Source organism: Ranitomeya variabilis, chromosome 7, assembly GCF_051348905.1.
Source record: "Ranitomeya variabilis isolate aRanVar5 chromosome 7, aRanVar5.hap1, whole genome shotgun sequence".
In the NCBI taxonomy this organism is placed as follows: domain Eukaryota; kingdom Metazoa; phylum Chordata; class Amphibia; order Anura; family Dendrobatidae; genus Ranitomeya; species Ranitomeya variabilis.
The window spans coordinates 206,115,108-206,131,152 of NC_135238.1; the positions used below are offsets into that span (position 1 = coordinate 206,115,108).

At 53.3% G+C, this 16,045-nt stretch overlaps 2 protein-coding genes across 2 annotated transcripts in view; both read left to right on the top strand.

Moving 5' to 3' along the window:
* The window catches only part of METTL5 (methyltransferase 5, N6-adenosine), an 18,837-nt gene continuing 2,792 nt past the window's right edge, over positions 1–16,045 (top strand). The window contains exons 1-6 of the mRNA XM_077272748.1: positions 1–292; positions 9,381–9,495; positions 10,167–10,351; positions 11,474–11,556; positions 11,665–11,716; positions 12,154–12,203. Of these exons, the coding sequence (XP_077128863.1) occupies positions 193–292; positions 9,381–9,495; positions 10,167–10,351; positions 11,474–11,556; positions 11,665–11,716; positions 12,154–12,203 (585 nt within the window). The 5' untranslated portion in view covers positions 1–192. The remainder of the gene's footprint in view (positions 293–9,380; positions 9,496–10,166; positions 10,352–11,473; positions 11,557–11,664; positions 11,717–12,153; positions 12,204–16,045) is intronic.
* Positions 2,358–7,025, top strand: LOC143784466 (uncharacterized). The gene is made up of 2 exons (XM_077272746.1): positions 2,358–3,318; positions 3,374–7,025. Exon 2 carries the CDS (start codon positions 4,533–4,535, stop codon positions 6,879–6,881), a length of 2,349 nt encoding a protein of 782 aa, XP_077128861.1. The 5' UTR covers positions 2,358–3,318; positions 3,374–4,532; the 3' UTR covers positions 6,882–7,025.

Genomic DNA, 16,045 nt, shown 5'->3' on the forward strand with positions numbered 1-16,045 from the left:
TCGGTCGCAGATACTCGGGGGACGCTCTGCGGGGACGGACGGAGCCTGGTCATGTGATGTAGCTGGTGGGTGAGCAGTGAGTGCAGACTGTGTCATGTGCTGTTACTGGTGAATGGCTGTATCCTGTAGGGAAGGACACGCAAGGAAATACACGGGGGTTTTCTATGCTCTCTGTTATTACACCTCCAAGAAATGAAGCTGAAGCAGCTGGAGAGCTGCCTGCAACAGGTGGACGGCTTTGAAAGTCCCAAGCTGCTGCTTGAGCAGTATCCTACTAGACCACATATTGCAGGTGAGTGAAGCTTCTTGCATAGTAGCAGAGCACGTGCCCCCGCGCCCGTCCGTCCCTCCAGCCCCGCGCCCGTCCGTCCCTCCAGCCCCGCGCCCGTCCGTCCCTCCAGCCCCGCGCCCGTCCGTCCCTCCAGCCCCGCGCCCGTCCGTCCCTCCAGCCCCGCGCCCGTCCGTCCCTCCAGCCCCGCGCCCGTCCGTCCCTCCAGCCCCGCGCCCGTCCGTCCCTCCAGCCCCGCGCCCGTCCGTCCCTCCAGCCCCGCGCCCGTCCGTCCCTCCAGCCCCGCGCCCGTCCGTCCCTCCAGCCCCGCGCCCGTCCGTCCCTCCAGCCCCGCGCCCGTCCGTCCCTCCAGCCCCGCGCCCGTCCGTCCCTCCAGCCCCGCGCCCGTCCGTCCCTCCAGCCCCGCGCCCGTCCGTCCCTCCAGCCCCGCGCCCGTCCGTCCCTCCAGCCCCGCGCCCGTCCGTCCCTCCAGCCCCGCGCCCGTCCGTCCCTCCAGCCCCGCGCCCGTCCGTCCCTCCAGCCCCGCGCCCGTCCGTCCCTCCAGCCCCGCGCCCGTCCGTCCCTCCAGCCCCGCGCCCGTCCGTCCCTCCAGCCCCGCGCCCGTCCGTCCCTCCAGCCCCGCGCCCGTCCGTCCCTCCAGCCCCGCGCCCGTCCGTCCCTCCAGCCCCGCGCCCGTCCGTCCCTCCAGCCCCGCGCCCGTCCGTCCCTCCAGCCCCGCGCCCGTCCGTCCCTCCAGCCCCGCGCCCGTCCGTCCCTCCAGCCCAGCGCCCGTCCGTCCCTCCAGCCCCGCGCCCGTCCGTCCCTCCAGCCCCGCGCCCGTCCGTCCCTCCAGCCCCGCGCCCGTCCGTCCCTCCAGCCCCGCGCCCGTCCGTCCCTCCAGCCCCGCGCCCGTCCGTCCCTCCAGCCCCGCGCCCGTCCGTCCCTCCAGCCCCGCGCCCGTCCGTCCCTCCAGCCCCGCGCCCGTCCGTCCCTCCAGCCCCGCGCCCGTCCGTCCCTCCAGCCCCGCGCCCGTCCGTCCCTCCTGCCCCGCGCCCGTCCGTCCCTCCTGCCCCGCGCCCGTCCGTCCCTCCTGCCCCGCGCCCGTCCGTCCCTCCTGCCCCGCGCCCGTCCGTCCCTCCTGCCCCGCGCCCGTCCGTCCCTCCTGCCCCGCGCCCGTCCGTCCCTCCTGCCCCGCGCCCGTCCGTCCCTCCTGCCCCGCGCCCGTCCGTCCCTCCTGCCCCGCGCCCGTCCGTCCCTCCTGCCCCGCGCCCGTCCGTCCCTCCTGCCCCGCGCCCGTCCGTCCCTCCTGCCCCGCGCCCGTCCGTCCCTCCTGCCCCGCGCCCGTCCGTCCCTCCTGCCCCGCGCCCGTCCGTCCCTCCTGCCCCGCGCCCGTCCGTCCCTCCTGCCCCGCGCCCGTCCGTCCCTCCTGCCCCGCGCCCGTCCGTCCCTCCTGCCCCGCGCCCGTCCGTCCCTCCTGCCCCGCGCCCGTCCGTCCCTCCTGCCCCGCGCCCGTCCGTCCCTCCTGCCCCGCGCCCGTCCGTCCCTCCTGCCCCGCGCCCGTCCGTCCCTCCTGCCCCGCGCCCGTCCGTCCCTCCCCCGTTCCTCCTGCCCCGCGCCCGTCCGTCCCTCCCCCGTTCCTCCTGCCCCGCGCCCGTCCGTCCCTCCCCCGTTCCTCCTGCCCCGCGCCCGTCCGTCCCTCCCCCGTTCCTCCTGCCCCGCGCCCGTCCGTCCCTCCCCCGTTCCTCCTGCCCCGCGCCCGTCCCTCCCCGCGCCCATCCATTCCTCCTGCCCCGCACCCGTCTCTCCAGCTCCGCGTCTGTCCCTCCCCGCGCCCATCCATTCCTCCTGCCCCGCGCCCATCTAACTGTGAGGAAATTACATTTCCTGTCATTTCTGCATCGACAGCTAAGAGATACCTTTCCATTTAGAAAAAGACAAAGCCGGCCAGGCAGCATTGTAAACTATTAACCTAATAACTTTTGGGAACTTTACTGGTTGTCTTTTTTTCAGCTCTGGAGTGGTGCGTCTAAGCTAAAGTCCTTTTCTCCTTCGCCTCATTGGGGGACACAGGACCATGGGTTATGCTGCTGTCACTAGGAGGCTGACACTAAGCTGAGACAAAAAAAGGTTAGCTCCTCCCCTGCAGTATACACCCTCGTACTGGCTTCCAGACACCCAGTTCAAGCTTAGTGTCCGTAGGAGGCACACTGATTTTTAATCTCACTGATTTTTTCCTTTTTAATCATTCCGGACGAAGGGGGCGACGGATTCTTTCAAGGTCCGATCTCCCCCGAACCAACAACAGGCGAGCACGGGAGTTTCACCTCACCGTATCCTCTCCTGCGACGTGGGAGCCACTGCCTGAGCTGACCTTTTTTTTTTTTTTTTTTGGGCGACGGTTTTTTTCCCTGAAAGGGCGCCGATCTCCCCATTTTATACAGAGGAGCACTGGTGTTTTACCTCCAGTATCCTCCTCTGCAGCCAGGCCTTTTTATTGCCGGACATCTGCCCTGTCCACCAGGTTCTACCCTCGGCTGTACAGTGGCCCTATCCCCGTGGCGTCCGTGCAGACCACACTGCATCACCATGTTCTGTGTGACTCAGGTGGTGGACGGTTCCTCTCCACCCCCCTGTCTGGGGCCGGTGGATGGAGGCTTCCCAACCCCTGCACCGTCCCAGCCATCCTAAGACTCCTCTCACCTCCTCGGGGTAAGTGTCTCGTGGGGGATGGGGGGGGTCGCCGGCGGTCCGGAGGGCTCCTCCTAAGCAGGGCACATGATGGGCTGTAGCGCAGTAGCGTTGGACTGATGCGTCGGCACTTTGCGGCCGCGCGCCGGGCCGAGGCCGCAAATTTAGCCCCCGGCTTCGGCCTAGCCGCTGGTCGCTCCCGATAGGCTCCGCCCACTCCTGCGCGTCATCGGCGGCGCCGCCCCCGGTCCCTGGCGCTTCTCGCAGCCGACGAGATCTCTTCTCTGATCTCGGCGGCCATCTTGGTCCTCACTGCACGCCGCAGCTCCAGCTCTGCCGCATCTCAGTGTCACAGCGCCCACGTGCAGCCAGCTACCTTGCGTTCAGCTCATAGCCGACGTGCAGCTCCTATCTCAGGCTTCATCCCAGGACAGCGGGGCACAGGACCGGGGTAAGGAGACTTTGTCAGCTTCTCCTCTGCAGCGTCGCCCTCTGCTTCCCAGATTATAGTCCCTGTGGTCTCTTTTTTGCTTTAGTATCATGTCGCAGTCAAGGTCTAAAAAGTCCTCTAAGGTGCATACAACCTTTTTCTCGGCGTGTACTACCTGCCAGGCCCCACTTCCTAGGCCTCAAAGTTCTCCCCTCTGCTCTGCCTGCGATGCTCCATGTGCCCAGGAGCCCTCCACCGCCACCGACTCTGGCGTACCTAGTCTCCCCCCGTGGGTCGTTTCTCTCTCGCAGTCCGTGGATTTTTTAGCCAACGCCATCAAATCCATTCAAAATCCTCCCGGGGAACGGGGTAATCCATTACAGGCGTTAAGAGATCCCTCCATAGCAGGGGAATCGTCGTCCAGCAGGGGCCGTTCTCCACTTAAAGAGGCACGGTCATCCAGAAAACGGATCCGCACTACCTCTCCTGAGCGCTCTCCTCACCGCTCAGACTCTGACAGCTCCACCTCTCGTTCTCCCTCTTTGGGGGCTCACAGCGTTCACGACTCTGAGCATGAGTCCGAGGTATCATTAGACCCGGAGGCTCCGGAGTTCAGAGCTACGGTTGACTCCCTCATTGTAGCAGTCAATCACACACTTAAGGTGGATGATGACGCTAATTCCGCCCCGGAACACGTGGTCTCTTTTACCAGATCCAAACGTTCCCACAAATCTTTTGCCTCTCATCCAGCCTTTCTGGATATAGTCAGGCGTCACAGGGAGCGCCCAGATAAGCGTTTCACGGGTAAGAAGGACCTGGTATCAAAGTATCCCTTCTCAGCGGATCTCGTGAAAGACTGGACGGATCCCCCTTTAGTAGATCCGCCGGTCTCACGCCTAGCTTCTAAAACGCTTCTCTCAGTTCCGGAGGGCGCTTCAATTAAGAGTCCCACTGAACGTCAGCTAGACTCTCTAGCTCGTTCAGTGTATGAAGCCTCTGGCTCTTCCCTTTCCCCCTCCTTCGCCGCAGCTTGGGTGACCAAGGCTATGGTTTCCTGGGCGGATGCTCTAGCGAAATCCATTAAGGAACAGGATCTCCCGTCTGAGATGGCAGACCTAGCCAAGCAGTTAGCCATGGCTAGCGATTATGTTATGTTCGCCTCCCTCGACGCGGCGAATTGCGCAGCTTCGGTGTCTTCCAACGCCATTGCTATCAGAAGGGCTCTTTGGCTCAGGGAGTGGCGCGCAGATTCCTCCTCTAAGAAATCTCTGGTTTCCCTCCCTTTTTCAAGCGGGCGTCTTTTCGGCGAAAAGCTTGACCAGCTTATTTCCGACGCCACAGGGGGAAAGAGCAAGTTCCTTCCCCAACAGAGGCCCAAGGCGGCTTTCCAGCGTCAGCCTTTCTTTCGCTTTCGGCCTTTTCGTGCCAGCCCAGCCTGGTCCAACTCCCCCGGTCTTCCCAGATCAGACCGTTCCGCTCGCACAGACAGAGACGCTCGTCCCTCCTTCAGGCCGAATCCTTCCTGGCGCGGGAAACCAAGGCAGCCCAGAACCCGAGGTTCCAGGCCTCCCAGATTCCCGTCTCAATGACTCGGGAACGGTGCCAGTCGATACCATCCGAGTAGGCGGACGCCTACTCCTTTTTCAGCAAGCCTGGCTCTCCGTCGTGCACGACGAATGGGTCAGGGATCTGGTATCGTCTGGCTACAAGATAGAGTTCTCCTCTCCTCCTCCAACTCGGTTTTTCCCCTCTCGTCTTCCCAGTTCAGCAGCTCAGTCTCGCGCCCTTCTCTGCGCCATTCACATCCTCCGCCAGAGCGGGGTCATTGTTCCGGTCCCGGCACACGAGAGGTTCAAAGGTTTCTACTCAAACCTCTTCGTCGTGCCAAAGAAGGACGGACAAGTGCGGCCCATTTTGGATCTGAAGCTCCTGAACAAGTGCGTAAGAGTCCGGCACTTCAGGATGGAATCGCTCAGATCGGTCATCTCTTCGATGGAAAGAGGGGAATTTCTCGCTTCAATAGACATCAAGGATGCCTATCTTCACATTCCGATTTTCCCGTCTCATCAGAGGTTCCTCCGCTTTGCCATTCTGGAGGATCACTTCCAGTTTACGGCCTTACCCTTCGGTCTCGCTACGGCGCCCAGGGTATTTACCAAGGTCATGGCGGCTGTCATGGCCATCCTTCATTCCCGAGGAGTCGTCGTGTTACCTTACTTAGACGATCTCCTCATAAAGGGCCCGTCTTTTCAAGCCTGCGATTCAAGCGTCCAGATTACCTTGGATACGCTTTCGCGCCTGGGTTGGTTGATCAACTGGGACAAGTCCTCCCCCGTTCCTGCCCGTCGGATCTCCTTTCTGGGAATGATCCTGGACTCTTCGAGGGGGCTGGTCTTGCTTCCTCGGTCCAAGGCCCAAGCACTTCAGCAAGGAGCCCAAACTCTCTGTCATCCTCGCCCGCGAACCATCCGGTTCGTCATGAAGATCCTGGGAATGATGGTTGCAGCAATCGAAGCAGTTCCTTTCGCTCAACTCCATCTCCGTCCCTTGCAACAGGCTTTGCTGGACAACTGGGACAGGAGTATCTCATCTCTCGACCGCCCTTGTCCCCTGTCCCCGCGGGTCAGACAATCTCTCGTATGGTGGACCCTGGGCACATCTCTTCTCCGGGGGAAGTCCTTCCTTCCGATCCGCTGGTTAGTGGTAACTACCGACGCCAGTCTTCTTGGCTGGGGGGCGGTGTTCCTCCACCACTCTGCCCAGGGCCTCTGGACAGTTCGGGAATCCAAACTCCCCATCAACATCCTGGAGATTCGCGCTATCAGACTTGCTCTGAGTCGCTTTCACGCCCTGCTCGCGGGTCACCCAGTACGCGTCCAATCGGACAACGTCACGGCGGTGGCTTACATCAACCACCAGGGGGGTACCCGCAGCAGGGCGGCGATGCAGGAAGTCTCCCTCATCCTTCGTTGGGCCGAAACCAACCATTCCATCATCTCTGCGGTGCACATTCCGGGAGTCGAGAACTGGGCGGCGGACTTCCTGAGCCGCCAGGGCCTTGCCTCGGGGGAGTGGGAACTCCACCCAGAGGTCTTTCACCAGATCTGTCTGCGCTGGGGGACCCCGGACGTGGATCTGATGGCGTCCAGATTGAACGCCAAAGTCCACAACTTCATTGCTCGATCTCGGGATCCCCAGGCCATAGGAGTGGACGCGCTGATTTCTCCGTGGCATCAATTTCAGCTCCCATACGTGTTCCCTCCCCTTCCTTTACTGCCGAAGGTGATCCGAAAGATCAAGACGGAGGGAGTTCCAGTCATCCTGGTCGCCCCAGACTGGCCTCGTCACGCTTGGTACGCGGAGCTCGTTCAGCTCGTAGCCGACGTTCCCTTGCGGTTGCCAGACCGCCCAGACCTGCTTCGCCAAGGACCGATTTACCATCAGAGCTCAGGGGCCCTACGTTTAACGGCGTGGCTGTTGAAACCTGGGTTCTAACTCGTGCCGGTTTCTCTCAGCAGGTCATTCCCACCATGTTAAGTGCTCGCAAGGCGTCTTCCGCCTCCATCTACCACCGCGTCTGGAAATCCTTCTTCTCATGGTGTAGGCTCCGGGGTCATCCCCCGCTCGTTTTCTCTATCCCTTGCATCTTGAATTTCCTTCAGGCTGGTCTGGACTCCGGTTTGTCCCTGAGTTCCCTCAAAGGCCAGATCTCAGCGTTATCCGTGCTTTTCCAGCGTAGGATCGCCACCAACCTTCAGGTCAAGACTTTCATCCAGGGAGTCTCCCACGTGGTTCCTCCCTACAGGATGCCGCTAGAGACCTGGGATCTCAACTTGGTCCTGGGGGTCCTTCAGGAACCTCCGTTCGAGCCCCTTCAAGACGTTCCGCTCTCTGTCCTCTCTTGGAAGGTTGCCTTCCTGGTAGCGGTGACGTCCATCAGAAGGGTTTCAGAGCTCGCCGCTTTATCCTGCCGGGCTCCTTTCCTTGCCTTTCATCAGGACAAGGTAGTCCTACGTCCTTCTCCGGCGTTTCTTCCAAAGGTGGTCTCTTCTTTCCACCTCAATGAAGACATCATTCTTCCTTCCTTTTGCCCGCAGCCCAAACATAGGGTCGAGAAGGCTCTCCATACTCTGGACGTGGTAAGGGCCCTCAGGAGGTACATCTCCAGAACGGCTCACTTCAGAAAATCGGACGCCCTTTTCGTGCTCCCGGAGGGTCACAGAAAGGGTTTGGCTGCGTCTAAATCCACGATAGCCAGATGGATCCGATCTGCTATCCAGGAATCCTATCGGGTCAGAGGCAGTCCTATCCCGGCGGGGATTAGAGCTCATTCCACTCGGTCGATGGGTGCTTCCTGGGCCATCCGGCACCAGGCTTCAGCGGAGCAGGTTTGCAAGGCCGCAACGTGGTCTAGCCTGCATACCTTCACAAAGCATTACAATGTCCACATTCAATCCTCTGCGGACGCGGCCCTTGGCAGGCGTATCCTGCAAGCGGCCGTCGCGCACCTGTAGTCAGATGGTACACGGAGTTATATGGTTGTATTGTTTCCCTCCCAGGGACTGCTTTGGGACGTCCCATGGTCCTGTGTCCCCCAATGAGGCGAAGGAGAAATAGGGATTTTTGTGTGTACTCACCGTAAAATCCTTTTCTCCGAGCCACTCATTGGGGGACACAGCACCCACCCTGGTAGCCTTTCGGCTCGTGTTCTTGTTTTTTGATCTTGACGGTTTGTTTGACATGTTATATTCTAATGTTACTTCTTATATTGTTACTTTCCTACTGCTTTTGCACTGAACTGGGTGTCTGGAAGCCAGTACGAGGGTGTATACTGCAGGGGAGGAGCTAACCTTTTTTTGTCTCAGCTTAGTGTCAGCCTCCTAGTGACAGCAGCATAACCCATGGTCCTGTGTCCCCCAATGAGTGGCTCGGAGAAAAGGATTTTACGGTGAGTACACACAAAAATCCCTATGTCTTATATACCCCATCCGGCGCCTTCCTTTTTTCAGCTCCTCTTGTTTCCCGCAGAGCCATCTTGTGACCGCAGAAGCTGTGTCATAAACATTAGTGATGAGCGTGTATACTCGTTGCTCCGGTGGTCTCCGAGTATTTATGACTGCTCGGAGATTTAGTTTTCATCGCCTCAGCTCAATGATTTACGGCTTCTGGACAGGCTGAATACATGTGGGGATTCCCTAACAAACAGGCAACCCCCACATGTACTCAGGCAGGCTAGAAGCCGTAAATCATTGAGCTGAGGCGATGAAAACTATATCTCCGAGCAATAACAAATACTCTGGAGATCACCCGAGCATGCTCCGGGAGACCTGAGCGAGTATACTCGCTCATCACTAGTAAACACTCAGTGCAAGCCAGTACTAGGCTCTCAGATTTGTATTGCTTTGTGGTCTCCGGCTTGCTGCAGCAAACACTGGAGCCATGCGACAGGTCACAAACTGCTGGAGACTGACTGGAACAATGGTGATAGACGGTGAAGATGGTGGCAGGTAAGTATCAGACTAGGTGCAGTGACCTTTGATTTCTAGCACCACTCCAGTGCTGCAATAAAGAAAAATACTGGAGTGGTTCTGTAACATATTAAGGATGCAGCGAGTTTTCTTTTTGTTTTTTTTTACGCTTTTTTTTTTCCCTTTTCTTTCGTGTGCCATAACTATCAAGAGCCATTTGTCTTTCGACATAGGCACAGGACGGCTTATTTTTTTGTTTTTTTACAGGATGAGTTTTAGTTTTAAATGATGCCATTCATTGTATCATATAATGTACTGAAAGATGAGGGGATGTGGATTTCAAGTGCAGCTAAAGAATGAAATGAACACAATTCCAGGGCTGTAGATGCCTCTGCTTACATCGCCTTCACTCAATTTCCTCTACCAACATTTACATTGTTTCCTGGAGTGTCAGGGATGTATCTTTGCTATTAGTTGTGTGTATTTGTAAACAAGTGCAGCTGATAGATTGTATATTTCTTTCCAGCCTGCATGCTTTATACCATCCACAACACATTCGGTGACATTGAAGATAAAATAATTGCAGATCTCGGCTGTGGGTGTGGAGTGCTCAGCATCGGGGCAGCGGTGTTAGGTGCTGGGTAAGTACTAAGTTAGCTTAAAGGGCCACTGTCACCCCCTCCAGCCGTTATAAACTACAAGAGCCACCTTGTGCAGCAGTAATGCTGCATTCTAACAAGGTGGCTCTTTTAGTTTTAGGTTCAAGTATACCCCAAATAAAACGTTTTTATACTTAGCCACAATTCCTGTCTCTAGCCACGTAGGCGCTCCTCACTCCCCAGCTTGGCCAGCTCCTCTGCCGTCACTCACATCTTCCTGCGCTTTCGGCGCCGCCCCCTCAGCGCTGTTATCGTTTCAAATCCGGCGCCTGCACTGTGTACTGGTGTCCTGCGCAGACGCAGTAAGCTCTGGCCGTCTGATGTAATGGCTGATACCAGAGAACAAAAGACATCCACAGAACACCAGGATGGATCTGCTGCACAGCAAATAGCTGTAGGACCTGCAATGATGTCATTGCCATGTGATTAGGGCAATCACATGGCAGTGACATCATCGCAGGTGGGGTAAAAGTAATCTGCAGTCACGACTGACTTGGGTTGATTTTGCCTCCTTTTGAAGACATTGGCAGGGCTACACTAACAGTGTTGTAGAAATTACTCGGCCTATAACAATCTCCCACGGATGATTGTTATAGGCCGAGTAATTTCTACTTTTTAATCTGCTTTTTATTCTTCCTTCTTCTGTCTGGCAGGTTGTGCATAGGATTTGACATAGACGAAGATGCACTGGACATATTTAGGACGAATGCTGAAGAATTTGGGCTTCCAAATGTTGATCTGGTTCAGTGTGACGTCTGCTCGCTGCCATCTACCAGCTTAGAGAAGTCTGTGGATACGGTCATAATGAATCCTCCTTTTGGTACAAAGCATAATAAAGGTAGGATTTCTGGTCTGTGATACTTCTCGGCCTGTTCTTCAGACTTGTTTATTACTATACCTGTTGAGGAAGAAAGATGACACAGACAGGAAACCTCTCGGTACATCCACATAGGATTGATATGCAGCTACAGATTTGTATGTGGAAAATCCACTGCTTATTACAGTACCAGCATTGCGGATGATTGTCGGGATATAGCACAATTTCAACTCTGTCTTTGCACGTTATGATTTTACAATATATCTGGATTCACATAGGCCTTCAGCATTGGTGTAAAATAAAGTGTAGCAGATTTAGCCAAGTTGTTTATGCTGCAGTCCTAGGTGAAACCACAACTATTGCACAGTGGCCCAGATGTAGTGGACACTGTGTTACAGGGGTATTCTCAATGAAGTTGCTTTAATTAGCATGAAATTAGGCAAGTTTGCAATTGTATTTTTCCTGCAATTACAGCATTTCTATCCTCTCCTAAATGATCTCCTTAGCTACTCTGTAAAAATACAGCCGATCTGAGTTGTGTCATTACAAACACTTCCAGATCTTATCTCACGGCAGTCAGTGTGTGGGGAAGATAAGAGCTGACAGCTCCCTGAAATGACATCTGGAAGTATTTAAAAATGATACAAGTTTCCCAATTCTTCAATAACACATCATGTTTCAGCAGGGAGAATAGCTACAATAGCAGTCTGCTAGCGGCTCTCTCTTAGGGTATTTTATTTTGTTAAAGCACAATTAATTCCTTGATGTTGTCCATGTGGAAAAAGGTTAAATACATATAATGTACATGAAATTTAAACAAGCCGATAGACTGGTAAGTGGGGAGACGACCCTGTACTTGTGGGCTTACAATAAATGGGGTAATGGGGTGGAGACAGTAGGCCAGCGGGTTGCAGCAGCTTCGGCGATAGCGGGGTTATTGCCGGCTGTAGACTTTCCTGAAAAGACAAGTTTTGAGGTTGCATCTGAACGTTCCAAATGTGCGAGGAAATCGGACGTGTTACATCTGAAAATATTCCTAAAATGTTGAATATTTTTACTCTAGTGTAAAACATATGGTGCAACCTCCGCTTGGGACTGTGGCCCAATGAAACCTGACTGGTTATCTGAAATTGCTTCTATTAGGCATGGACATGACGTTCCTGAAGAATGCTCTGCAGATAGCAAGAACATCCGTATATTCACTGCATAAAACATCTACAAGAGAAGTACGTGTGTATAAGCAAACACTTATCCTGTTGTGATACATGTAATCACAAAAGGCTGCCAAGAGCTGGTCTGTCTTGTCTAGAAACATCATCTTATTCTTTTTCCAGCATGTTCAAAAGAAAGCTGCGGATTGGAAGGCGAAGATGGAAGTAATAGCGGGTAAGGAAATTTCCAAATAATATAGTGAGATATTGGTCATCTTTCTCATTACAAATACATTTTTGTTGTAAAATATTTGATCCGTTTGTAAGCAGACAGTAAAAAAAAATAAAAATTCACCAAATCAAAAGTTGTCAGTTTTCTTCTCACTGCTTCCGTGTATTTATTTTTTTTTAATCGGACATATGGCTTTTTTTATTTAGTGCTATATTTTTTAATGGGGCAGTAAAGCAGTGCAGCCTATAAACTATTTAGAACCATGTGAGCCGCGCACATTTAGTAAAAAACTTAAAATTATCACTAAATAAAAAGGCCCATATCTGAAACCATAAGGTAGATGTAAAATAAATAAAGTTACACTTGGAGAAAAAAAGAATAGCCACTTTTACCCCGGTGACAGGTCCCCTTTTTAAATATGAGTCTCTCTTGTTTTACAGAGCTCCGGTATGATTTGCCAGCCTCGTACAAGTTTCACAAGAAGAAATCCGTAAGTTGTCTGCCGGCGGCAAAATGATCTTGCTTGAAGGATGCCGGTACATTGTGTAAATGGTGCACCGCAATAGAAAAAAGAAAAACAAGGCTCAGATTCATCAAGCCTGGCGGTTTTTATGCCGTTCTTAGTGAGGGGACAGGCTGGAGTGCGAGACAGGGAATGGAGTAAGATTTGTGGTATAACAAACGCTAGCGCTAGTCATGAATTTGACAATCTGGTCCCACCCCGGCGACTTTGTTGTAGCTGGGCAAAAATGGCATTAACACCCAGAGGTGCGATTTTTTTTTATTTTATTTTTTTTTTTTTTACACATCAGAATTCTGACATAGAAGCTTTGATGAATCTGCCACCCACGCGTTTTTGCAGAGAGTAAATGTGACACACAGGCCCCAATTGTTTCACCAGTACTTTCTGCATTTTTTTTTTTCCACGTTCAATAATTACCTAAGCACCTTTTATAATTTCTGCAGTCTTGTGGGGCCATCCTACACCCCCCCAAACACATTGCTTCATTAAAGGGAAGAGATGACACAATTCCAGTAGTTTGCTTTAAGTAGCCATTTGGATGAAATGGCAGAAAAAGTTGATAAATTAGACGAGGTAACCAGATAGTGGTTGGGGAAAGATCAGCTAGTAGATACAATAGAGGGAGAATTTATCAAGGCATGTATACCATTATATCTCAGTTTAAGGGTGCTCAATTTTCTGCACCCCCTAACCTTCCAGTGCTTCCATAGAGCCCAGAATACTTCTAAATAGATTCATTTTCCTCCCACCCTCCTCCTTGTAATTAATGAAGCAGATGGGTGCAATGGCGTACCTTCCATGGCGGCAAACCACACGGCCACTATGGGGCCTGTGAGTTGGTTTTTGCGCCGGTGCCAGCACTGCCTCACTCGCAGTTTCAACTGTATAAACATCCTGGATGTCGGCACAGTTGAAAAACAAATAATGGGAGTTGACGCCTTCAGCTGACAATCCCTCTCCCATAATTCCCTCTGCATCTGAGCTCTGCGACGTCTCATTGCAGAGGACTGAACACTGCAGAGACTGAAGCAGTGGGGAATGAGGAGAGTTATTTACTGTGTTTTGTTTTTAAATATGGGGCACATAATAATATATGGAGGGCTATGGATGATTTCCTCAGTACACACATTATGGGTTATAGTTAATTTAATGACAAAATATATCATTGGTGGAGAAAGGTTGAACTTGATGGACCTAGGTCCTTTTTTTAACCTCTGTAACTATGTTGGGGCCATTATACTGGATGCAAGCATTATACAGTGTGAAGATTTTTGTGGAATCCATCATACTGTTAGAGGGCTGTATAGGGGCCAGTATGCTGGTTGGAGGGGGCACCATTATACAGTGAGGATGGTTGGGTCATCATACCATGTGTGGAGGCTACTGTGGAAGAATACTTTTTCTATCGCTTCATTGCGGGACACAGGTAACCATGGGTGTATGCTGCTGCTGCCTCTAGGAGGCTGACACTATGCAGAAAAACATTATCTTCTCCCCAGCAGTGTACACCCCACCTACTGGCACCAAGTTAATCAGTTTAGCTTCATAGCAGTAGGAGGCGGAGATGGGTCTTTCAGTAGACTCCCTGTATCATCATCTGTCTATTCGGCAGGACCCTAACACGAGATATGTTCAGGTGATCCAAAGGATGGTACTACCCATTGGCATACCAGGGCCAGACGGTGTCAGGAGCTACAGACGTCTGACAATTCGGTGAGATTTGGACGTCTGAATATGCATTGGAGAGGGTTGGAGAACTACCTTCCTTTCCTCTGTTCCCCTGTGCAGGAAGTATTCTACATTGTATTAAGCCTTGCAGAGTGACATCAGTACTATAGCTAGGCGCCCACAGGTGTGTATGTATGTGTTGTCTATACCTGCACCTTTTTTAAATATCCGCGCCGCTCCCTCCTTCTCGCCGGCCTTTCTCCTTAGCCAGCTTATCGGACCAAATCTCTCAAGCGGGAAAATGTAATTGCCGCCTCATCTGCATCTCAAGCATCAAGTAAAATAGTGGCCATACGCAGAACCATCTGGGTCAAGGTGTGGCAGGTGGACTTGTCTTCCAAGAAGTCTCTGAGCGGTTTGCCCTTCCAGGGATTGCGACTGTTGGAACCAGGCTGGACCAGATTATAATGGAGGCCACAGTAGGAAAAGTTCTCTTCTCCCTAAGGCCAAGCCTTGGCACCTTCTCCTTAAGCGAAAGTGTCAGTCCTTTCTTCCTTTTTGGCGCTTCTCATCTGTGGAAGAGTCTTCCCGCCAGGAGGGGCCACAGGCAAGACAGGAAAGGAAAAGGACTTCTTTCAAACCAACATCCTCTTGGTGTCCTCACAATGCACAAGGCAAGTCCTCCAGGAGCAGACCTAGCAGGTTCTCCTCTGCATGATGCTTCTCTGCCGCCCAGGGAGTCTCTCAGGGTCGGCGGTCATCCTCCTGTTCTTCAGGGACACTTGGCTCCCTTCTGTCAAGGAGGCCTGGGTCAGAGAGGTGGTATCTTCAGGATACAAGATAGAATTCCTTTAATGGTCCAAAGATAATTTTTTCGAGTTCTGCCACCATGGGACCCCTCTCTCCTGTGTTTTTTTTTGGCAGTCATATCCTTTCTCTTCTCCAAACAGGCGTCATCGTTCTGGTCCCACCTCAGGAACGTTTTACAGGTTTCTATTCAAACCTCTTTGTAGTGCCAAAGAAGGACGGGTCTGTTGGACCCTTCCTGCATCTCAAGTTACTGAAGAAAAGGGTCAGTCTTTATCATTTCAGGATGGAATCTTAGAAGGTTCTGTGGATATCCCAGACGCCTATCTTGATGTCCTGATTTTTCCGAGTCCTCAGATTTCTGCGCCTTGTGGTGCAGCAGAACCACTTTCAGTTCGTCGCTGGTGATGTCCATCCTACGGACCTTGGGTCTAATGGTCATATCTTACCTCAACGATATCTTCAAGGCTATGCCCTTCTCTATAGCCCAGGAAAGCCTGTCTCAGTTGGATTGTCAACAGGTCAGAATGTTGTCTAGTTCCGACCCATTGTCTAATTTTTTTGGACATGCTTTTCAACACCTTTCAGGCAAGTGTCTTTCTCAAGAAAAAAAGAGCTTTAGGCCCCTCAGTCTCTTCGCTTGGCCATTGCGGTTCTGGGCAGTATTGTGACAGCTGTGGAGGAAATACCCTTCACTCAATTCTGCACCAGGCTGCTTCAGCAGACCATCGTTTCCCAGTGGAACAGGTCTGTTCTTTCCCTGGATGGTCCAGTCTGGATGTCGTTACGAATCAAGGCATCCGTAAACTGGTGGCTGTCCTCCCCCCTCTCAGTCAGGGTTGGTATTTCCACTCTCTTCACTGGCACATTGTTACAATGGATGCCAGTCTCCTCGGGGAGCAGTCTTTCGCGGTGCAGGGCCAATGGTCATTTGAAGAGACTTTGCTGCCCATCAGGATTCTTGAGATCCGAGCCATTCTTCTGTCCCTTCTCGACTGGTAGAATCTTCTCAGGGGACTACCAGCTTGAGTAGGCGGTGGCATAGGTCAATCACCAGGCAGCTCTTTATCCATGATCGAAGTCTCCAAGATTCTTCTCTGGTTAGAGAACAGGGTTCCAGCAGTGCACATTCATGGCATAGGTAATTGGGCGACTGACTTCGAGTCGTGAGGGTCTCGCGGCTGGAGAATGGTCTCTGCATCAGGATGTTTTACATCAGATTTGTCTGTGGTGGAGCATACCGGATGTGGACCTCATGGTGTCCTGAATGAACATAAAAGTTCCCACGGTCGGCATCACCCTGTTCACAGTTCGCTCTTCCTTATCTGTTCCTG